The sequence below is a fragment of the Podarcis erhardii genome (assembly GCF_964252035.2).
Source record: "Podarcis erhardii genome assembly, chromosome: 2".
Lineage (NCBI taxonomy): Eukaryota > Metazoa > Chordata > Lepidosauria > Squamata > Lacertidae > Podarcis > Podarcis erhardii.
In genome coordinates this window covers 25,424,441-25,448,370 of record NC_138498.1, presented here as the reverse complement: position 1 = coordinate 25,448,370, position 23,930 = coordinate 25,424,441, and the positions used below count along the sequence as shown (strand labels likewise).

Below are 23,930 nucleotides of genomic sequence, written 5' to 3'. Positions count from 1 at the left end.
CATCCATTACTGCATCAAATTGGCTTGGGGAAGGGGTCAAGAGAACTCCTGGAACAGTAAGTGGGAAGAGAGAGAAGTTGATTCCCTCAGGCCAGCAGAGATGCATTGACAGAGCCATTTGCTTAGCACTACACTGAATTAGACGCAGGTGGCGCTGTGGGTAAAACCTCAGCGCCTAGGGCTTGCCGATCACATGGTCGGCGGTTCGAATCCCCGCGGCGGGGTGCGCTCCCGTCTTTCAGTCCCAGCTCCTGCCCACCTAGCAGTTCGAAAGCACCCCTAAAGTGCAAGTAGATAAACAGGTACTGCTTTCTAGTGGGAAGGTAAACAGCGTTTCCGTGTGCTGCGCTGGTGCCGGCTCGCCAGAGCAGCTTTGTCACGCTGGCCACATGACCCGGAAGTGTCTCCGGACAGTGCTGGCCCCTGGCCTCTTAAGTGAGATGGGTGCACAACCCTAGAGTCGGACACGACTGGCCCGTACGGGCAGGGGTACCTTTACCTTACACTGAATTACTCCCAGGGGATATTGGGATTCTTAAGCGCAGAACTAGGAAAACTTGCTTTTTTAAAAGAGAGAGAGAGAGGAACCTATGGATATAAAAAGTGAGGTACAGATGTACATTGGAAGTTGAACGGAATCCATTCTGGAAGTACGTTCAACTTCCGAAAAGTTTAGAAACCAAGGCACAGCTTCTGATTGGTTCCTGATTGTGCAGGCGCTCCGGAAACAATAGCGGAAGCTGCACCAGACATTCGGCTTAAAAAACAAAACAAAACAAAACAAAACCATTCGAAAACCGGAACACTCACTTCTGGTTTTCGATTGTTTGGGAGACAGAACGTTAGACTCCCAAGGCGTTTGGGAGCCAAGGTATGACTGTATGTATTTGAAAGTCATCATTTCAGAAGAAAAACAGGAAAACCTTTTGCATTACTAAGTCTGACTGCAATAGCAGGTTAACCATATGTGTACAAACCTAAACACAGGATCTCTTCTCATAACTGGCCTGCCATATTTCGCCGTCAGACAGCGAAGTAAAAGAATGAGAACCACAATGTGGAAGTAAGGCTAAACAAAAGAAAAAAATCAGAAACAACCAATTATGTTCAAGAAGTGTACAGACCTATAACCAATTTAAGTCACTATATTTGGGCTACAGTCCTATAAACCAGTAGTGGGGGAAGCCATTGCCTCTTCATTTGGCCCATGCAGCCATTTGGGGTAAACCAACACACCTGCCAATCATCTGACATCCTAACCACACCATGCCTGGGGCAACTAAGGGGATCTCTCATCTTAACACCGCGGCACTAAAATCAGAGACAAGACAAGCAAGAGTTATCTCCGATGCTCTTATCTACAATGTGGTCTTAGTGTTCTAGTGCTCATCAGTAAAACAGGGAGATAAGATTCCTCTCCTTGCCATTTAAAAACCAGGTAGAGAGATCCATTGTAGAGAAGGATTTTGTATGATGTAGGTAAACTTTCAGAGCTCTGCGCACATCCAGGGAGTGCCAGGCTTGCTCCTTAGGTTATTTTGGATGCAGACGGAAAGTCAGAGAGTCAGATCTTGTTAGACGTGGAACCTAGATAGACTTTTGGAAGGAAGGAAAGGGTCTGAACATAGCGCCACCTTATTCTTGTGGAAAATACAAAGATGTTTAGGTGTAGAAAGGGCTGAAAACTCTGACACTGTGTGCCGAAGTGATTGCCACCAAAAGAGAACTTTGAAGGAAAGGATCCTTAGGGGTGCAAGACATAGACATTTGAAAGGAGGTCTCTGAAGAGCTGTGAGGACCGAGTGTAAATTCCAGGTGGGGAAGCGATGTGCCATTGGTGGGTGTCGACATACCGCATCCTTGAGAAAGCATTTGACTAACCAGTTCTGGGATAAGGGCAGCCTACCGGTAGCACTCAGAATTGAGGAAATGAATGAGACATGTCTTTTGAGTCGCATATCTCATCAGGCACTGATTCTGGAAAATTTATCAATATAAGTAAACAACTAAGGAATAAAAGAAGGGTGGCAAATAAGCAGAACAACCAAACAGAAAGAGCAAAGGAAAGGGTTTCATCTGTCTGTCTGTCTGTCTGTCTGTCTGTCTGTCTGTCTGTCTGTCTGTTTCTTTGTTTGTTTGGTTAGTTGGTTGGGTTTTTTGTGTGTGTAAGAAACCACAATGCATGGACAAACAAAGAACTGTAGAACTAAAATGACGATAAGGGAAATCTAAAGAAAAAAAGAGGGTTCAGAAACTAGTAAAAAACTTAGTTGAGTCAGGAGAGATGGGAGGAATGTACTGTACAGGTGAAACTCGGAAAATTAGAATATCGTGGAAACGTTCATTTATTTCAGTAATTCAGCTTAAACCATGATCATCACAATTATAACAAATAAAGGCTTGACATATCTCGCTTTGCATGTCATGAGTCTATCTCATATATTAGTTTCACCTTTTAAGTTGAATTACTGAAATAAATGAACTTTTCCACAATATTCTAATTTTCCAAGTTTCACCTGTATGCATCTAGACAGGAGGAAAAACTGAGGGAGTCCAGCCTGCTCCCCACAAGTCTTTGCTCCTGTCTAGTGTCTCACAACAAGGTGAACACCCATTCCATTGGATACAACACCCTACGAACTAAAATATCTCCCATACAAATATTGAATTCATTCCTCACCATAAAGGAAGCCGCCCAGATCAGATTCATTGATGGTCTCTCTTCATCATAAAGCGGTACACTCAATATCTGTAAGGGGGAAAAAGGTGATTCTGTAGATTATTCTCTCTAATACTGAACTCAGGTTGTGCCAGTGCCTGTCAGCTTGAAAGTTAGTGTCCCGCCAAATTAAGTTAACTGTTTCTGCTTACTCAGAAGTATACTAGTTTGTGAAGTAAAAGAAAATGACTTCGAAAGACAGTGACTCGAGGACCTGTGAGCTTCTAAGACCTACATTATGTCGAGTGCTTCTTGTTGTGGGAGATAGGAAAACTGGGAACTGCAGGATTGTTTTTTATGTTTTAAATCTGTATACTGCCCCAGCGGCGTAGCGTGGGTTGTCAGCACCCGGGGCAAGGCAAGTAATTTGCGCCCCCTAACCCGGGGCAAGGCAAGTAATTTGCGCCCCTAACCTCTAACCTGCTGCCGCTGCCAACTTCTTCTTGCTGCTGCCTGGGCTGGGGTATTTACGGTAAGGTAGCCACGGCGGCGGCAGCGGGTCCGTGTCAGGTGATCTGAGGCGAGTTGCCGCTGGCGCTGCCGCCCAAACGACGCCGCTTGCCCGGAGGAGGAGGGCAGAGAGGCGAGGAAAATGCAACATGGCCCAGCAGCTGCAGCAGCAGCAGCAGCGGCGGGGCTGTGAGGAGGGGCTGCCTGGCGCGCCCTCCGCGGCCCTGACACGTGGGGACCGCAGCGAGCGCTGAGAGCCGCTGCCTGCCGGACGCCTTCAGCCCGGACGCGCGCACAGCTCGTCAGTTCTGCGAGACATGGGGCTCTGCTACAGCCTGCGCCCGAGGCTCTTTGGCGACTCCGGAGGCGGCGAGCGCCCCCCCCAGATGTTGTGCTCGGTGCGGCCGGCCCCCCTGCACCCCCCACACTACGCCACTGTACTGCCCTTCATCTGAAAATTGCAGGGCGATTCACAGCATATAAATACGAGACAAAAGATACAAAATGCATAATAAGGACAAGAACAAACCAAAGCAACAAACATTCCCCCCTTCCAAAAAAAACATATAAAAGGACATAGGATGTTAGTCAGCCAAATGCCTGGCTGCAGAAGATAAACTACACTTCCCAGAATCCTTTTCATGAGGCAGAGGAGAGGATGGGCTTCAAATGTATGCCCGGTGGGGTGTGTATGTTTGTGTGTAGGCAGCTAGAATCAATAGATGTGTGGGCGATTCCCAGAGGGCCTGGAGCCCCCTCTCGACGTGGAGGGGTGCAACAGAGCAAGGGGGGAATCCTGGAATTTAGTACCAAAATGTCCCATTGGATCTCTGCTAAAACAAATTTGCTAGTCATTTTGTGAGTAAAGTCCCTCAGGTTTGTTTGAAATTGGATGCCATGATTAGGATTAAGCCATATGGAGGCATCCAAATGGAGCAGAGCTGTTGGATCAGTTTTGGTTACAGTGGTACCTTGGGTTACGAACTTAATTTGTTCTGGAGGTCCGTTCTTAACCCGAAACTGTTCTTAACCTGAGGTACCACTTTAGCTAATGGGGCCTCCCGCTGCTGCCGCACCGCAGCCGCACAATTTCCATTCTCATCCTGGGACAAAGTTTGCAACCTGGAGCAACTACTTCCGGGTTAGCGGAGTTTGTAACCTGAAGCATTTGTAACCCGAAGCATTTGTAACCCAAGGTACCACTGTATTACATCCCAAGGATGTGGAGAGAACCTCAAGGGGGTGGAGATGTCTTCCACTCCCTCAATATTTGTTTGGAGGAGACCCAGCTCAACGTTGTGGAAAGCTGCACTGGCCTGTGCAGTGTCAGGAGCCATCGTGGGTACCGGCATGCCTAGCTCTGGGTCACACCAGCCTGTGCAGCATCTCCCAGCACTGCGGGGACCAACATAGCCTAGCAGAAGGCTGCACCAGCCAGTGCAGTGGTGGGAGACATGTGTGGTGTCACGTGACATGCACATGATGTCATACATGCGTGTTGTGCTCCAGTCCCCCCAATCTTGAGGCTAAACTGGCACCGCCGGTAGAACAGATGCTTGAAAGTGTGGGGCCAATGATGCAATTCCTTGATCCTCTGCTTCATAAGAGCAAAATGCAGGGGGTTGACCAGGGAGTAATTAAAACTTAATTATGGGAGAAGGTGGTGCCACCATCCTCGAAGAAAGCAGCAGTATGACCTCTCCTCAAGAGGACTCCCTGGACCTGGAAGTGTTGATAACTATGTCCCTGTCACCATTATCCCTCTATTTGGCCATGTGGTTGGGAGGGTGGTGGCAAGGCTGCTTCAGGCATTCTTAGGTGAAACCAATTATCTAGACCCATTCCAATCCAGTTTCAGCCCAGATTTTGGGACTGAAACTGCCTTGGTGTTAGTGACCATGCTGAGGAGGGCTGCACAGATGAGGAATGGTGGGAGCCTCCCCCTCCCCCTGCTCCTGCAGTGGGACAGTATAGATTTGGAATAGTGGTTCACAGAGGGACATAGTTCAGAAGACAAAAATTGGGAAGAACTGGGTGGTGAACAACTAGGATAAGAAGAACCGGGAGAGAGAGAGTTAACAGGCCCTGGTTCGCTGGAAAGTGTCCAGCTGATCAGCCCAAGGTCAAGGAGATTAGATAAGGTAGCTGCACAGATGGCACAGTGGTTGCGAGATCCGGTTCCAAAAGAGGAGGTGGCTCGGGGGGGGGGGAGTGGGTGTAAACCTTAATTGGGAGCATCTTTATTCCAAGAATGGGCTCCTTATTTTTTCGCTATGATCATTAAAATCTCTTTAAATGGTAAGAGTCTATTTTTGCTTCGTTCTGCTTATCCACGGGCCAAAGGGAAGGAGGAAGCCACTTCCCTGAAGCCTGACACTTGGTCACCCTGGTTGATTACAGTGATACCTCAGGTTACAGACGCTTCAGGTTACAGACCCTTCAGGTTACAGACTCTGCTAACCCAGAAATAGTACCTCGAGTTAAGAACTTTGCTTCAGGATGAGAACAGAAATCGTGCTCTGGTGGCCCGGCGGCAGTGGGAGGCCTCATTAGCTAAAGTGGTACCTCAAGCTAAGAACAGTTTTAGGTTAAGAATGGACCTCCAGAATGAATTAAGTTCTTAACCCGAGGTACCACTGTATTTTTGTTAAGTGCAGGGGAAGCAGAATTTCCTCTTGGATCTTCTTGACCTCCGCGCAGCTTTTGGTACCATGAACCATGGTATCTTCTGGTCTGTCTGCCAATTTCAACACAACACTGCCGCGCATCAGAACCTGCACCATGATGGTGGAACGCAGTCAGTGAGCAGCCTCAATACTTCAGCCCTGAAATCTCCTGACAAGTAACAACAGCTGTGTATTTCTGGGATTACAGACCAGGAGGATGTGCCATTATGAATCTGGTGGCCCATGATGAGCTACTGTTTCCTTAACCCGAGAGCACAGTTGCAAAGCGATAGCCTAGCGGACCCTAACCTTTTCGAATTGTGTGATAAATTCAGAAACTGGACACCGAATAATGCCGATTTCATAGGGCGAAAAATTGCTCATGTTTGGAACTCCCCCCACCCAACACAAATCCCCACCCTGCAAAAGCACAGACAAAACGCACAGACAACACCACATAAAAATAGGAAGCCTCCCAACCCAAAAACATCATTTAAAAATGAAAATAAAATTGGAAGGGGCAGGTGGTCTTGGTACGTGACTAAGGTACCAAGGGCTCTTTGGTGCCCTAAGGGGCAATTTCAAGGTACCAGGAATAGGCTGCACTTTTGCTTACCGCTGTGAAAGTAAACATAAATTCTGTTGCTGTAAACAGGGGAAGAATTATTATTAGTAGATAATGCACATAGTGGAATGCAAAGACTCCATTAATCAAAGCAAGCACGTTCACCTGAAATGAAACAAGAAAAAAGTATATTAAGCTTTTGAACAGATTAAACAGCTTCTTCCCCTTTTGTTTTCCATACTGAGGCTTAACTCCTTTACACCCCAAATGAAACACAACCAAGTGTGTGTAACTACATCTCTCAACTTACGTGGGGGTTATGTTCTGAGGACAGAGTGTGAGGCCAAAATCACGTATGTCAAAATATAATGGGTTCAATGGTGGGTGGGATTGCCAACGTCTTTTTTCTTGGATACCTGCCCCGCTTTCTGTCCCCTTTCCACTTTTGTTATTATTATTTTATTTGCCAAGTGCATAAAACCAAATGCTCAGAAAATAATGTGCATAAGTTGAGAGTTACCACTCTGTGGGTAGTGGGTGAATCCTACCTCCCACCCCACTGGAAGATGCGAATTGCTGGGGTGGGAGGTGGAATTCACCCGATACCCATAGAATGCAATCTATACCCCAGGGCTAGCCCGAGACATATTGGCATCTGAGGTGGACCCCAAAGTGGCTCCCCCTCCCTGCCAGAGAAGAAGGGGTGGGGGAAGATCTATATTGGGAATGTGGGGAAAGAAAGTTTGATACCGGGAACTGCTGCCACTGTGGATTCCAACGCCTGAGGCGGTTGCCTTAGCTTGCCTCACGGGTGAGCTGGCCCTGAATAAGATCTACATTGGGGTCTGTTGCCCCAATGGATCCTGCTACCTGAGGCAGTTGCCTCACCTTACCTCACAGCCACTGGCTTCACAGGCATTATTGATGAAGGGGCAAAATGATAGTATCCTATTCTAGAGGCAAGAAGAAAAGTTTTTTGTGGCAGAGTATAAGACAGGTATAAGGGACGCGGGTGGCACTGTGGTTAAACCACAGAGCCTAGGATTTGCCGATCAGAAGGTCAATGGTTCGAATCCCTGCAATGGGGTGAGCTCCCGTTGCTCGGTCCCTGCTCCTGCCAACCTCGCAGTTCGAAAGCACGTCAAAGTACAAGTAGATAAATAGGTACTGCTCCGGCGGGAAGGTAAAGGTGTTTCCGTGCGCTGCTCTAGTTCGCCAGAAGCAGCTTAGTCATGCTGGCCACATGACCCGGAAGCTGTATGCCGGCTCCCTCGGCCAGTAAAGCGAGATGAGCACCACAACCCCAGAGTCGGTCACGACTGGACCTTTACCTATAAGACAGGTACAGATCTCTTTGGGCAGCTCCTGAAGAAGGGTCCTCACAGTCCCAAGTATGGAATAACTTGGCTCAAATGCAGACAGTTTGAAGGAAGTATTTAGAACAGGGTTTCCCAAACCTGAATCTCCAGCTGTAGTTGGACTACAACTCCCATCATCCTTAGCAAGCAGGAGCAGTGGTGAGGGGTGAGGGCAGTTGTAGTCCAACAACAGCTGGAGACCTGATTTAGAATGCCGCTTAAGTATGCACACTTAAAGGATCACTGCTCATGCTCTTTTCTGTTCAACGTGTCATTCAGTCTTACATTATTTCACATTATTATATTTGAAGCATCCATTGATTTGTCTACTTTAATGGAAAATTATAAACAATTAGAGGTATTGTAAGATTAAGAATATAAGGAAATAAATGATCAGTCCATGGTCTGGTCATAAAACTTACCAAGATTAAGACGAATGACCAAAAACTGCTAGCATGCCATTTGTTGCGAAACACGAAGGCAATTACATATAGGAATAAGACCATTGACGTGCTGTAGCCAAACAGAAATGACACCTGTTAAGAAGAAGGTTAATATTTATTGTTAAGACTGGTGTCTGAAAACACGGGTTTTCTGGGAACTCATTTCATATGACCAAACTATACAGAAGGCCCATTATGTTCGGGTGAGTTTACTCCCTTGTAAACTATTGAGGATCGCAGCCCAAGTTTATTATTCAGTGGAAATGGTTCAATGTTTGTAACATTTGTAAACATTAAAGGTCATTTAAAGACTAGTTTTAAAAAGTAATGTAAGTAATTATACTCACCAAACATAAAATTGGGGTAGTATGGCCATGAGGTCCCACAATGTCTAATAGTCTGAGCCACGGCCAAAGCAGCAGCAGGAGGAGAATAAAATGCAAAGGGGCGTCCACCAGAGCTAATCCACACCAAAAGGCAGAAGGAAAGAGTCCTGAGACCCGCAACTGAGAACGAGTTTTTATCTAGCAAAGAAAATTGCAAGAGATAATTATGCCCTTCAGTATATGATTTGTGGCAAGATACATAAATAATAAGAAAGCCAAAAACTGATATTCTAGGAATTCCATATAAATTGTATCTAGTCATAGTCCTTATGTAAAGGTAAAGGTAAAGGGACCCCTGACCATTAGGTCCAGTCGTAACCGACTCTGGGGTTGCAGCGCTCATCTTGCTTTATTGGCCAAGGGAGCCGGCGTACAGCTTCCGGGTCATGTGGCCAGCATGACTAAGCCACTTCTGGTGAGCCAGAGCAGCGCACGGAAACGCCGTTTACCTTCCCGCCGGAGCGGTACCTATTTATCTACTTGCACTTTGATGTGCTTTCGAACTGCTAGGTTAGCAGAAGCCGGGACCGAACAACAGGAGCTCACCCCATCGTGGGGATTTGAACAGCTGACCTTCTGATCGGCAAGTCCTAGGCTCTGTGGTTTAATGCACAGCACCACCCACGTCCCTAAGATACATCATATTTTTCATCAATTACTTAGTCCCCCCCCTTTCTTTTATGCCCCCTCCACAGGAGGTTCAGATAAGATGGGAGTGGTGGTTCCCCACTTGTGGAATGCTCTCCCCAGAGAGACTCACCTGGTGCCATTGTTACTTAACTTCAGGCACCAGGTAAAAACATTTCTTGGGTTTTAAATTGCCTCCTTGTGTGGGGGTGTTTTATATCAACTTTTTAAAAGTAGAGTAGCCATTTAGATTTTTCTTTCCTTCCTTTTATGACAGATTTAAGGTATGTGTTTGTTTATTTACTGTAAGACACTTTGAATGGCTTTGATTAAAAAGCGACTAGCAAATTTAATAAATAGAACTAATAAACTTTGTGTTAAACCACAGAGCCTAGGACCTGCCGATCAGAAGGTTGGCGGTTCGAATCCCCGTGATGGGGTGAGCTCCTGTTGCTCGGTCCCTGCTCCTGCCAACCTAGCAGTTCGAAAGCATGTCAAAGTGCAAGTAGATAAATAGGTACCGCTCCGGCAGGAAGGTAAACGGCGTTCCCGTGTGCTGCTCTGGTTTGCCAGAAGCGGCTTAGTCATGCTGGCCACATGACCCGGAAGCTGCACGCCGGCTTCCTCGGCCACTAAAGCGAGATGAGTGCTGCAACCCCAGAGTCGGCCACGACTGGACCTAATGGTCAGGGGTCCCTTTACCCTTTACTTTTACCACCAGGGGACCATTCTAAAGGGTTTCGGCTCTGCAATTTACAAAACGTTAATGGAGAAAGAGATGGCAACTTAAGGATTTAGGGAGGCAGTTAGAAAATCAAGGGTGGGCTCAGGTTTGGGAGAAACCTCCTCTCTGTACCACTTTGGCCAGGATTAAGGAAGTAGCATTGAAGACACTGCTGAGGTGACCACTGGTCTCCTAGTAAGTTGTCATGAATTAATAGGGGTATCAGCTGAAATGTGAGCAAAAACAATGAAGTTCTGAATAGGAGTGTTCTGAGGAAACAAGAGGGTGAGGGGAGGAAACAAGCAACCAAAGACTAAAGAAGGAGAAGTCTGAGAAAAGTGTCCCATTCCTAGGTGAGATAGGGAACTACGGGAGCTGGCAACTTAGTATGCCCTTGGATGTCAGACAGAGGGAATGGTGTATCAATACTTCAAATAAATACCCGCTCTCTCCACTTGAATGAATTGGGAAATCTTTGCACTGACTGCAAGAATACTGAACTGATCACCTCTTGCCACACTTACCTACCTGGACCTGCAGATCATTGCAGGAGGCCCTTCTACAGGTGCCCCCACTAGGTGAGATGCAGCAGGGGGCCTAGAGTAAAAATGCATTTTCAGTACAGTCACACCTGGGGTTACAGCCACTTCAGGTTGCGTTTTTTCGGGTTGCGGACCACCGAAATCCGGAAGTACCGGAATGGGTTAATTCCGGGTTTAAGCTGCCGAGCATGCGCAAAAGCACTAAATCATGCTTTGGCATGCACAGAAGACCAAATAGCAACCCACACGTGTGCAGACGTGGATTGCGAATGTGCATCCTGCATGGATCACGTTCGCAACCCGAGTGTCCACTGTAGTGGGATCACAGTTGTGGAATGACCCCCACGAGAAGGCGCACCTGAGACATCTTTTAATGCCCTTTCAGAATTTAAAAACCTTACTACAGTGGTACCTTGGGTTAAGAACTTAATTCATTCTGGAGGTCCATTCTTAACCTGAAACTGTTCTTAACCTGAGGTACCACTTTAGCTAATGGGGCCTCCTGCTGCTGCCGTGCTGCCAGAGCATGATTTCTGTTCTCATCCTGAAGCAAAGTTCTTAACCTGAGGTACTATTTCTGAGTTAGCAGAGTCTGTAACCTGAAGCATCTGTAACCTGAAGCGCCTGTAACCCGAGGTACCACTGTATAACAGTTTTATTCCCCCCCTTTTTTGGTGTGCTCATTTTTTCTCAATTCCGAAATGTATATTGTATTGCTCTTTTTTATCACTGTTTCAGCTTGTTTGTTTTTTAAAACTTTTTTTAATAGAGCAGTCTCTACGTTTCAAAAACAAATAATAAAACATTCAAAGGGAGATCTGGACTGGGATATAAGAGCTAGCATAAAACTGAAAGTTTTTATTTCTTCCATTGTGGCACATTGGAATCAATAGAATCGTTAGCTCCCCATTGCGATCTCCCAAGGTTTGAACATAAATCCAAGAGCTATATCCAACTCAAATAAGTTATCATAAAAACAAGAATGTAGGGGTGATAGGCCCCAAAGATATGATTCTGTCTTACGCACATTTAACTTGTGCAATTTCAACCATATGCAGTTGAACACTGGTTGATTGACGTTAAATGCTGGTGTGTGGAAAGGGCTTTGCTTGGGAAGTGAGGCAGAGAAGTTAGAAACTATTTTTACACTGGATTTTCCTGGTGCACATAGAGCTTTTAAGCTATCTGGCTTGCTTTCTGAGCAAGGCTATCTCCTCTCACCAGTCTGGGATGCTCCCACAAGATCACATAAAAGTTTGGTTCCAAGGGTTTGAGTTCATGCGTTTTGCCTATACAGGCGACCCTTGGAACTAAACTCCCACATAAGACACAATTGTACTACAATGCCAAGGGTGCTGTGGGTGCTTGGACAGTAAACTATATGCACATCCAAAATTGATAGATAATCTACTGAATTTGATGTCAACTGGAGTGGGGGAAATCAAAAGACTGCATTCATTGCAAGGGAATAAGTTTCATGCATGTTTAATTACTTTACCTTGTAGTAACGACCGCTCATCATCGCAAAATGTGCTGGAAAGGTAGGGTATATAAATACCCCCAACATGCACATGTTACAGAAAAAGATCCATAGCTGTTTGCTACTAAATTGCTGGGAAACAAATCAGAAAGATAAAGTTTATAAACACTGTGTGACAGTATATATGATTAAAGGTAAAGGTAAAGGTACCCCTGCCCGTACGGGCCAGTCTTGCCAGACTCTGGGGTTGGTGCGCCCATCTCACTCAAGAGGCCGGGGGCCAGCGCTGTCCGGAGACACTTCCGGGTCACGTGGCCAGCGTGACATCGCTGCTCTGGCCAGAGCCAGAGCCAGAGCCAGAGCCGCACACGGAAACGCCGTTTACCTTCCCACCGGTAAGCGGTCCCTATTTATCTACTTGCACCCGGAGGTGCTTTCGAACTGCTAGGTTGGCAGGCGCTGGGACCGAGCAGCGGGAGCGCACCCCGCCGCAGGGATTCGAACCGCCGACCTTTCGATCGGCAAGTCCTAGGCGCTGAGGCTTTAACCCACAGCGCCACCTGCGTCCCATATATGATTAGAACAGCTGCTATTATTCTCTGCACTCGGTAGGCATAAAAATGATATTTAATTATAGGAATAAAGTTGATCATTGCTTATTTAAAAGTTGTCTTTAGGTTGATGATGTAGTACTGTTAACTATTATAAACTCACAAGAATCAACTGAATTCAGAGGCTACAGCAGAGTCTCTGAGTATAAAATCGACTCAGGTGGTACAGATATTATGAGTATTAGTATACTGTACTAGAAGAAATTAAAACTAAAATATCAAAACAAATGAATATTAAGTGGACAAACGTTTCTATCAAATACCTTGGAATATATATAACACCAACTAATAAAAATCACAGAAGTTCTGAAAAATGGATGAAATTAGAAATACCTTGGCTTGGAAGCCTATCAATATTAAAGATGAATGCAAATCTATTAAAGAGAGATTGTGTGTGTGTGTGTTTTTTCACACTTATTCACCACTACAACTAGCCCGCCTCTTCACACTACTGTAACCATTCTTACAATCCAGTTGAAGAGTTGAAAGACTTACAAATAGAAACATGTGACTCCAGATTCGAATATGGGCAGCAGAATTTAACATTCGCAGGCGTGCATTGCTGATGATGTTGACAAGCACCGGAAAGCAATTGGTCACTTCCATGTGGCATATGAGTGTGAATCTGTATTTCTGAACCGAGACAAGAAATGAAATACAAGTTAGAAATTCAAGTGAGCCAGTGAATGAATGCTGAGAAAATAACAGCCTGTAATGAAAACAGAAATTCATAAGCCTGCTTTATATGTTATTTGTAATGAAGGTGTCCTACATCACTAAGTGCCTTCAAGTGTGGACCTTGGGCAGCAGATGGGGAAGAGTGGGGACAGGAGCCTGAGACAGCAGAGCAAAGTCTTGTCTGAAGAAAGATGGTAATGCTGGTACTGGAGTCTCCGTTGCTGTTTCCCTTCCTGTCGAGGAGAGAATGTTGCCAGAGGCTGTGGAGAACTCAGAGCCACAGCCTGGGGTGAGGCTGAAGAGGATTCACAAGAGGAGGCAGGTCTGCCATTGTCTCCCAGGGTCAGAAGATGCCTTCACCAGTGGGAACAGATGCACACACCTTGATGGAGTCTGCAGCTGCAGGCTAGACATTCTTACAAGGCTGATTCTTTCAAGGAAGGTATGTGCCGTGCCTTAGCTATAAACGGGGTTGTTGTTTTCAGCCAGAACTCACAGGAACTGAGCTCCAGCACCTCTCAGGTGGGCTCCATTACCATTATAACATAACGAGTGAGGCGTTCATGGTGAGTTCCAGCACCTCTTCTTCTGGAAAAGAGCTTGCTGGGTAGGTATACGAACTTGTTGGGACAGCTTCTGTTATGTACTAAGCTTGGATCCTAGAACAATAGGCAAGTAGGATCCTAGAATGCAACAACTGATTGGCTTGCAGGAAAAGACCAATCAGGCTCCAGGAGGAAGTTAATCAGCCTATTAGGCTGGTAGGATTCTAAAATGCAACAACTGATTGGTCTGCAGGAAAAGACCAATCGGGCTCCAGGAGGGAAACAGAATCAGCCAATTAGACGGGACTCATTGTGTAATTAATGTATATAAAAGCTTGGGGTTTGGGGGGCAATTCAATCACTGTTTTACAAGCTGCAATAAAGAGCAATGAAATCACTACAGGACTCCGAGTATATTTCAGCTTCATTGCTCTCATAGTTGTGAACTTTGTGCCGCCATATTTTGGAATCGTGGCCTTGCTTCTAATTTGACTGGGATGGAGCTAGCTGTTACCTGTTACCTGATGCTGCACCAGTATTCTACTCTGCTTAAAGAGCATTTCTCTTTAACTGGGAAAGGCATTTAAAAACAGGCTTGCAAAACAGCTACGCTCAACACCACAAGATGCTGCTTGCTTTCAAATTCAAAACATGTACAACCATATTTAGTTACCAGGATTTTTTAGTATTGCTTTTATGAAGAAACAAGGACAGTCAAAGCTCTCCTTCGTTGTCAGGGAGCCAGTTTCACACGATCCTAACCCCCCCCCCCCAGCCAGCGATATGGGGCTAAAGATTAAAAAAGGAAACCACATGGAAATGCAAAGAGTAAGTCTGCCCTGACATTTCCTGCCCCTGCACAAGCTGGCACAAGATGGTAACAGTCGATATGGGGCTTTGCTCCCCAGTTTTATCCCACTTAGGATTACACCCAGGGGGTTTCCCCCGCCCCCCAGTCAGAACTCAGTTCTGGCACCTCTCAGGTGAGCACCATTGCCATTTTAAGAAAACAAGGGAGGCGTTCGTGGTGAGTTCTGGCACCTCCTTTTCTAGAAAAATGGTACTGATTGCAACAAAAAATAACTGAAGTTACCTTGTCTTCAAGGGCTACCATTATAGCCCCATTGTGCACTAGTTGGTCACTGACATTTTTGCCAGAAACAACTTCTACCAGGACATTCTGATTCTTCACTGCTTGGATGAAATTTTCAATGCTTGCACCTGAAAAAGAAAACAAGGATTCACAGAATGACCGGAGGACTGTGGTAGAATCTTAATTTCTCAAACAGGAGAAAACCAAAATGAAGTGTAATACAGAATTGGAATTATCTTTGTGTAACATTTGCTAAAATGGGTTGTGTTATCCCACTAGCACAAATGGGCTTCCCTCACCCTCTCCTCCCCAAACTGACTTGAGGGGAGGGAAGTTTGGGGAAAACCCCTAAAACAGCATGAAGGAGGAGATGAGCACTGACAGAACAATCGCCTTAGTGCCATCTTGAATTCCACCCAAAATTCTTAATTTTTTATTTTTACTATTGAGGTAATATTGGAATTATCTTATTCTTTTAGGACTGCCAATAGTGCCAGTCTCCATGATATGACCCCGTCAGTGAAGCAAGCTTTGAAGAGCCATATCCTGGTTGGCTGTAATCAAAATTTTTGTAAGCAAATATCTCATACCTTACACAATCTGGCATCTCAGACAGCCCTGGAGGAATCCTCTTCAGAGGAGGACTTGGCACTCCCCAAAGCTAACATTATAGAGGAGCACGATGTATAATGGGGCAGTGAGACACAGCAGGGGGATTTGGGGCTTTCAGGGATCATGGCACAAGACCTTTCTCCACCAGACCTTTGCTCAAAATCAATGGCAGAGTCTAAACCACTACTGAGTCAAAGGGAGTACTGATTCCTAAAGCTGCAGGCTCAGTCAGCTGCCTGATGCTGAAGTTTTCTCCAGAAGAACATGGTCTCGTATGGAACAAAGGGTTATTTGTAAGGAACCTACTCCTTATGAGTAGACCAAACTCCTCAGGCAATCCATAGAGCTATGCTATAGTTGGGGCTCTGGGTGCTCAGTTAAAAAGCCTTCAGTTCCTGATAGAGAGCTGGAAAAACATTTTTCACTCGCTTTCTACTGGTCCATTAAAATTGTATGAAAACTTCATTTTATTACATTCATATTCTATCCTTCCTTCCAAAGGGCTGTTAGACATGGTTCCCCCTCCCCTCACTTTTTGCTCACAACACTTGAGACAATATTGGATTAAGATATGATTATTGTTCAGGGGGGTGCCACTAGGGGCGCATTGGAAGATGGCCGACAATAACATCTCTCCGACCCACACGAGGTAATTAAGAGGCTGTGATGGGAGTAAGCAGCCTCCCTGCCCCCCCAAGTGAGTGGGGGGACTGCCCTTGCCTGCTGTGCCCTATACCACCCCCGAACTCGAGGGGGTGGGGGCACTAGGCAGAAAGCCCTTGTGCGGACTTCGGCTCTCCTGGACGCTGTCTCTGATTCGCGCCTCTAGCTGCAGCAACTTCAAAAGAAATAATTAGGTGGAAGCAAATGCACATATTTCAAGGAAGAAGGGGGAGTAAAGACTGCTAATTGAAGAGATCTCTGAGAAAGAAGACGGGTTGGATAAACAGGAATATATCATGAGAAGACACAGCAAGGCTCGGTATGTCGGCAACGGGACTGGATGGGGGGGGGGGAACTTTCCTTTCTTTTCTTTATGTGATTAACCAAGAATCCCCCCCCACACACACAAGTTAGAAATGCCGCTTAAATGACCTAAGCTGATGATTTAAGACTGTGTGGACATAATCTCTAACCAAAAGCATGTTTTAAGGAGATCGTGGAAAGTTTAAGAGCTTTGGGATGACGCAGTAAAAAAACAGCGTCGCCATTTTGGCAAGTTCTGTTGAAAGACTTATGTCTGGGAGGAGGAATGGATCTGTTTTCATACTGCGGGCGGCCTCCTCAGAGGACTAAAGAAGGCGACAGATTTGCGAAGATGAATGATGGAAAGAGTGCTTTTATTTATGGAAGTGATTATATATGGAAACCATCTCGATATGGTGATTGGACTAACGGAAAAATTCACACAGGATTATAACTGGTGTTTACCTGCTTAAGGAGATTATCAGAAGAGATCACAAAGAAAAAAGAAAAATATATGAATAAGATGAGACGTGGGAACAGCAAGATAGGACTGGATAGAAATATGAACATTATTTGGACAGATTTGTGGATATTAACGCAGTAGCAAGAAGATGATTGGAATCCCCTTTGGAACTTGAAATATGGGTACCCCCAACAAAAAAAAATAAAATTTGGCTTTGTAATTCGGAATTTATGTGATGTGATTTGATTTGATTGGTCGGTTAATAAAAATTATTTTTTTTAAAAAAGAGAGATGATTATTGTTCAATCACTGTGCATTATGCTGAGGAGAGATTTGTACCCAGGTTTTCCCAGTCTGGCCATGGTGTATTGGCATGTTGGCTCTTGGTCGAAACCTGATTGGGGCAGGGGAGAAATCTCAATATTCTGATCTTCACTCTTACCTGTATTATTAAGGATCAGAAGTCCAGCAGACCCTCTGAAAGACTCCTTTCCTGGCTCAAAATAAAGCCCAGGATGTAGCTCTGCACAATGCAGGCTCCCCCAAATAGTATATAACAGCACCTGGATGACTAAAGGTGCCAGCAAAATTCCAAAAAGGAGCAGTCTGTAATAAAGAAAGGATAGTAATTAAGCAAATGAGAATGATTGCAACTGGCATTGATTCTATTAGTGGCAGCAACCCCATTTCTGTCACTGGCCAAACCAGCCTATCCCCCATTGCTAACCTCTCAATTCTGCCCCCAACCTCAGTACAGTGGTACCTCGGGTTAAGTACTTAATTCGTTCTGGAGGTCCGTTCTTGACCTGAAACTGTTCTTAACCTGAAGCACCACTTTAGCTAATGGGGCCTCCCACTGCCTCTGCGCCGCCAGAGCACGATTTCTGTTCTCATCCTGAAGCAAAGTTCTTAACCCGAGGTACTATTTCTGGGTTAGCTGAGTCTGTAACCTGAAGCGTATGTAACCCGAGGTACTACTGTACTCCTGTAAACCAGCCCCATCCAACCGCATGCAACTACTAATCCCCATTTCCACCTTCCCAACCCCATTTCTGAAGCTGCTTCTCTCTTCTACACTGCAGTCCCCTTGCACCCCCACATTCCCCTTTCACCCCCATTTCCATGCCTCTTCCTCTCCCTCATTTTCTGCCCCCTCCCCTTGATGGGAACAGGGATGAAGGTGAAAATAGTGTACGATTGTGGCTGCAAAATTGGAAAGGTAGTTGATTCACAATTGTGGTGTGTGTGTGTGTTAGTAGTTACAGTGTGGTGGAGGAGGCTAGGGGGCGATGCTACATATACAGTAACCCAGATTGCAACGGCTTTTAAGCAATTCTCTTGGCACTTACAGCGTTCCCCAGAGTTTGCTCTCGCGCTTGAGATTTAAAAAATGCATTCTTGCCATGGCGCAAACTTGTTGCCTCCAGAGTTCTGATCCGCTTATGGTTGCCTTTCCCGTGTCTGAGAGCAATAGCAGATCTTGTTCCATTTCGTCAGCACCCTTTGGCCCTTCTTTGTAATCAAATTTCAAAAGCACAAAATCAGAACTTTGGTATTGGCCAAATGAGAGACTACTTGCTTATACAAACTCAGTTCTGACTTCTTCCGATGCTGGGTCAGTCAATCCCCTACTTCCCCCCAGCTCTCCTTGCTGCCACCACTACTGCAGATGTTTTTCCCCTGTCATTGATAACCATCCCAGCTCTCACTCCCAGATTCAAAAAAACAACAACAGGGAAAGGCAGCTGTAATGCAACACTTTTCCAGGGACAATCCTGGATTCACAGAAGCTGTCCAGGTTTCTGATTAGATCCCAGAATGTCCCGCTTTTCCTTAGGACGTCCCTATTTTCATCAGAGAAATGTTGGAGGGTATGGAGTTATGCAACCCCCAAGGCAAGGAGATAAGTAACTATACAACCTTCAGAAGACATCTGAAGGCAACCCTGTATAGGGAAGTTTTTAAACGTTTTATAGAATCATAGAATCTTACGAGTTGGAAGGGACCCAAGGATCATGTAGTCTAACACCCTGAAATGCAAGAATATATGTTTTATTATGTTTTATATATATTTATTGGAAGCCACCCAGAGTGGCTTGGGCAACCCAGTCAAATGGGTGGCATATAGATATTATTATAAAATAGGAGAAATGTTGGAGGGTATGCTCCCACGACAGTTGGATGCCAACAACAGATATGGTCCCAAACTCATGTTTTTCCTGCTGTAGCAGGGAATCACTACTAGAAAGTATGTTATTTGGAACAGTATGTTACCTTTCTCATCAATCATTTCATTTCCCTCCAGCTTCAAGAAGACATCTTCCAGAGTTGTCATGGTAACCCCATAATTAACAATTCCTAGTTCTTTCTGGCGGTCCATGTCAGAGAACAGATCTACATGACAGGGAGAAAGAAACTCAAGTGCTTACTTCTAGTTCAAGATTAGCATTTCCAATCTCCATTACGGCCTTGTGCAAATCCTTTTTATTGTACTTACAGCCCAAAGTAACATTTTGAGGAACATCTCCATTAATAGCACACTCAAAGATGATAGCTATGATATCATTTACATATTCAAGACGATAATTACCTGGAAATTTATCCACATTTTCCAAGGGCAGTATATAACTCAGCTCATTTTCATGTTGTGCTGATAATTTGGCAGCAGGGATGTATTGCTTGACCAGGGATGTTGTTCTCTCGGGGTCATACAATTCATTTACATGCATCCTGTTCGTATTCAGAATGGGTTTAGATGGACACCAGTTACCAAGTATTGCATTCCTTTAATAAAACTGTTATCTGAATCAAGTATTTGTGACATTACTAAAACCATAAGAGTTCTGCTGAAAGAAACAGCAGCACAGCATCTTTACAGCCTGATCTCTCCCTTTCCTCTTTTTGGTCTGAGCTTGGACCAAGAGACGTTGAGCCAGAAAGGAGGAATTTCTTGACATAGATTTTTTAAAAAAAGAAGAGTTTGCACAATTTTATAAATAAAATAGGTAAATATCTGTGATTGCCCACCAGAGATTGCAAAATAGGTAAGAGTACAAGATTGCCAAACTCAAAAGTACCTTAAATGGTAGCCAACACCCCATTTTTTCTTCAAGAATAAAGATGAACCAACACAAGACAGCCTGCCATGAGAGATAAACGCTTTCCGGTCTGGAAGGAAAAACACATAAAGTTCTGGTTTTACTTATCACATTCTGCAGAAATAAATTCTTCCCCATATCCAAATCAGAAGCAGGAAATATCTGAAGGGGAATGTGCAGTGAGCTGAGATTCAGAAGGTTGATGCAGAAAATAAAACGAGTTCCAGAAATGCTGCCTTCATTTCAAACAATCCTGTTTGTTTACATGCACACGAATCAGAGGAGTATGTTGCACATACAAACAGGCAAGCTGTACAATCGTCACAGCAGGTCTTGCAAGCAAATCTATTTCATTGGGGTAGGGTTAAGTCAGCATAATTGTCCAGGTCACAAAAAGCAGTCTGGAGCGAGTCAGAAGCTGAAGACCAAGGTGCAATCTAAGGGAAGCTACATATCAGGAACCCGGAATAAGATAGGAAATGCAAAACACATTTCAGCTAAGGCAGAACTTGTTGATCAAGGCTCAGCTGGAAGAGATCTATTTACTCCTTGTAACCCAGGTGGAGCCAAGCTTGGAAAATGCAAACCCTTGTCCCCCAGAGTGATGGGAGGGATTATTTCACCTGTCCTCCCAGTACAGATTATTTTACAATCACATGTCAATTGTTAGGGCAGAGCAGTTGATGTCATGCAAAAAGAGATGCAACATATAACAGGGAAAGGATCCAAAAGCTAATGAAGGTGATGGAATGAGAGAAAAGATTGGTCACCCTCAAACAGCTGTGAAGACTGCATTGAAGAGTAGTAGCTGCAACCCATTAAACCAGCATTTCCCAAACTTGGGTCTCCAGCTGTTTTTTGGACTACAACTCACATCATCCCTAACTAGCAGGACCAGTGGTCAAGGATGATGGGAATTGTGGTCCAAAAACAGCTGGAGACCCAAGTTTGGGAAACACTGCATTAAACGCTTAGCCCAGGCATCCTCAACCTTCAGCCCTCCAGATGTTTTGGACTACAATTCCCATAATCCCTGACCACTGGTCCTGTTAGATAGGGATCATGGGAGTTGTAGGCCAAAACATCTGGAGGGCCACAGGTACGGGATGCCTGGCTTAGCCAGTGAAGCAGAAGAGGTAACAGTAATTTGACATTTCACAAAGGCATTGGAATTTCCAAGGCTAGTCCTCAGCACACCTGTTACTCCTGGAATAACAGGAACTTGGTGAATGACAGCATAGTGAAAGATGTGAAGGAATCATCTAGGGTGCTATGTGGATCACCTCCTTTACGCAGTGCAACGGAAGAGCTTTTTGTTCCAACAGACAGAAATAAGGATAGTGCACATCAGTGCGGGATAAGTTCCCAAGTCACATGGTCTCAGTTATTTCTCTCTCGCTTCATGCCTATACTTGTCAAACTGTTTTTACCATGAGACATTCTACTAACCAGCAAGAATATCAGCTTCTTCCATTAACTGAGTGGTGAGCAGAATCACTCGACCTGCTTTGCGCTCATTCAGGAGGGCCCACACTTGGTGTCGAGAGTAAGGATCCAGCCCTGCAGTTGGTTCATCTAAGAATAAGACCTGTAGGCAGAACATGCGATTGCATTTTCAGACTCGGAAACCTTGAGAAATTAGCACATAGCATTCCATGTTGAAGTGGATTCTTTAAAAAGAATTAATGGCAACCCCATTGGGTCAGTGGTATTTTTGAATGCCACCCAACTGTGGAGTGGTGCAAGAGCCCAGGGGTTCCGGTTTCTTTTTTTTTTATAAATATTTATTAAAATTTTACAATACAATGCATAAATAATAGACAACATTGCTTATATCATAACATAGTTTCATCACTTCTTTGGACCCCCTCACGTCTCCCGCTCCCATTTACATCGTTATAAAAATTTTCAAGCAAATTATCATCTTGTTTACAACCTTATATCCGCTCATTTAAATAATGTCTAGCAATTCTCCAGAAAGTTTATATTTTCACTAATCTCACTTATCGTCAAATTCAGATCTGATTCAGTGGTGGGCAGTTATTTATGATCTAGCATCCTTCTTAACATTCAACCAAATTACAGTATTTTTGTAGATAAATCTTAAATTTTTTCCAATCTTCTTCAACCCTTTCTTCTCCCAGGTCTCGGATTCTGCCAGTCATCTCGGCCAGTTGCATATAGTCCATCAGCTGCATCTGCCATTCTTCCAGTGTGGGTAGATCTTGGGTTTTCCAGTGCTTAGCGACGAGTATCCTTGCTGCTGTCGTTGCATACATAAACAAAATTCGGTCCTTCTTTAACACCTTCTGGCCGACCATACCCAGAAGGAAGGCTTCTGGTTTCTTAGTGAAGGTATACTTAAATACCTTTTTCAACTCATTATAAATCATTTCCCAGAAGGCCTTCACTTTAGGGCAGGTCCACCAGAGATGAAAGAATGTTCCTTCATTTTCTTTACATTTCCAACATTTATTATGAGACGAATGGTATATTTTGGCGAGTTTAACTGGGGTCATGTACCATCTGTATATCATTTTCATTACATTTTCCTTCAGAGCATTACATGCAGTGAAGTTCAGCCCAGTGGTCCACAACCTTTCCCAGTCCTCAAACATAATGTTATGCCCAATGTCCTGTGCCCACTTTATCATAGCCGATTTAACCATTTCGTCTTGTGTATTCCATTTTAACAGCAAGTTATACATTCTAGATAGTACCTTAGTCTTTGGTTCTAACAATTCTGTTTCCAGCTTCGATTTCTCCACCTGGAACCCTAACTTTCTGTCATTTTTAAAAACTTCTTTAATCTGAGCGTAATGTAACCAGTCTCGCACTTTATCCTTCATTTTCTCCAAACTCTGCAATTTCCAATTGTCACCATCTTTTTCTAATATTTCCCAATATTTTGGCCATTTGGCCTCCATATTGGGTCTTTTTCGGGCCTTAGCTTCCAGAGGTGAAAGCCACCTCGGAGTTTTGTTTTCCAATAAGTCTTTGTATTTTGTCCAGACATTAAATACTGCTTTCCTGACAATATGGTTCTTAAAGGCCTTATTGATCTTAACCTTATCATACCATAAGTATGCATGCCAACCAAAAGCATTGTTGAAACCTTCCAAATCCAATACATCAGTGTCTTCTAGAAGTAGCCAGTCTTTTAGCCAGCAGAAAGCTGCGGCTTCATAGTACAACTTTAAGTCTGGCAGGGCAAAGCCCCCTCTTTCTTTCGCATCAGTTAATATCTTAAACTTAATTCTGGGCTTTTTGCCCTGCCAGACAAATTTAGAGATATCTCTCTGCCACTTCCGGAAGCACTCCGTCTTGTCCACAATCTGCAATGTTTGAAACAAAAACAGCATCTTTGGCAATACATTTATCTTGATAGCGGCAATTCGGCCTAACAAAGAAAGCTTCAATTTTGTCCAACTGTCCAAGTCTCTCTTAATTTCAGACCAACATTTTTCATAATTATCCTTAAATAGACTTAGATTTTTTGCTGTTATATTTACCCCTAGGTACTTTACTTTTTTTACCACAGTTAGTTCTGTTTCTCTCTGAAACCGTTCTGACTCTGTATCTGTCAAATTTTTTCCCAGCACCTTAGTTTTCTGCTTATTTAGTTTAAATCCCGCTACCCGGGGACTTCCGGGTTGGCGCCATCGCCGAATGGCGGACTCCCTCCGAGCTCCGGAGGGAGCCTGCTCGGCAGGGGCTGGGTCCTACCGCGCCGGCGACGCGGGGACCCTCAAAAACCATGGGCGCTGAAACCCATGGACATGGTGACTCGGCTGGCACCTTTTAAGCCCCCCCCGACCCGCGAAGGAGCCTTTTTAAAGGCTACGGAACGGGTGACAGAGGGGGGGTGGTGCTTTGAGTCCTCCGCTTCCCCTGCCGAGCGAAG

The 23,930-nt window shown here is 44.7% G+C and overlaps 1 protein-coding gene across 4 annotated transcripts in view; it reads right to left on the bottom strand.

Annotated features, from left to right (window-relative positions):
- LOC309334860 (ABC-type organic anion transporter ABCA8-like) overlaps positions 1-23,930 on the bottom strand; it is a 107,669-nt gene that overhangs the window by 16,187 nt on the left and 67,552 nt on the right. For all 4 annotated transcript variants that reach the window (XR_014153297.1, XM_081849504.1, XM_081849503.1 and 1 more), the window contains 14 exons: positions 21,476-21,614; positions 20,006-20,096; positions 19,519-19,658; positions 19,203-19,322; positions 18,278-18,440; positions 17,371-17,534; positions 14,888-15,015; positions 13,067-13,204; positions 11,979-12,092; positions 8,549-8,725; positions 8,181-8,294; positions 6,452-6,565; positions 2,681-2,749; positions 978-1,069 (listed from right to left, as the gene is read on the bottom strand). Coding sequence is in view for 3 of the 4 variants with exons in the window: in XM_081849504.1 (XP_081705630.1) it covers positions 978-1,069; positions 2,681-2,749; positions 6,452-6,565; positions 8,181-8,294; positions 8,549-8,725; positions 11,979-12,092; positions 13,067-13,204; positions 14,888-15,015; positions 17,371-17,534; positions 18,278-18,440; positions 19,203-19,322; positions 19,519-19,658; positions 20,006-20,096; positions 21,476-21,614 (1,763 nt within the window). In the remaining variant the exon portion in view is untranslated. The remainder of the gene's footprint in view (positions 1-977; positions 1,070-2,680; positions 2,750-6,451; positions 6,566-8,180; positions 8,295-8,548; positions 8,726-11,978; positions 12,093-13,066; positions 13,205-14,887; positions 15,016-17,370; positions 17,535-18,277; positions 18,441-19,202; positions 19,323-19,518; positions 19,659-20,005; positions 20,097-21,475; positions 21,615-23,930) is intronic.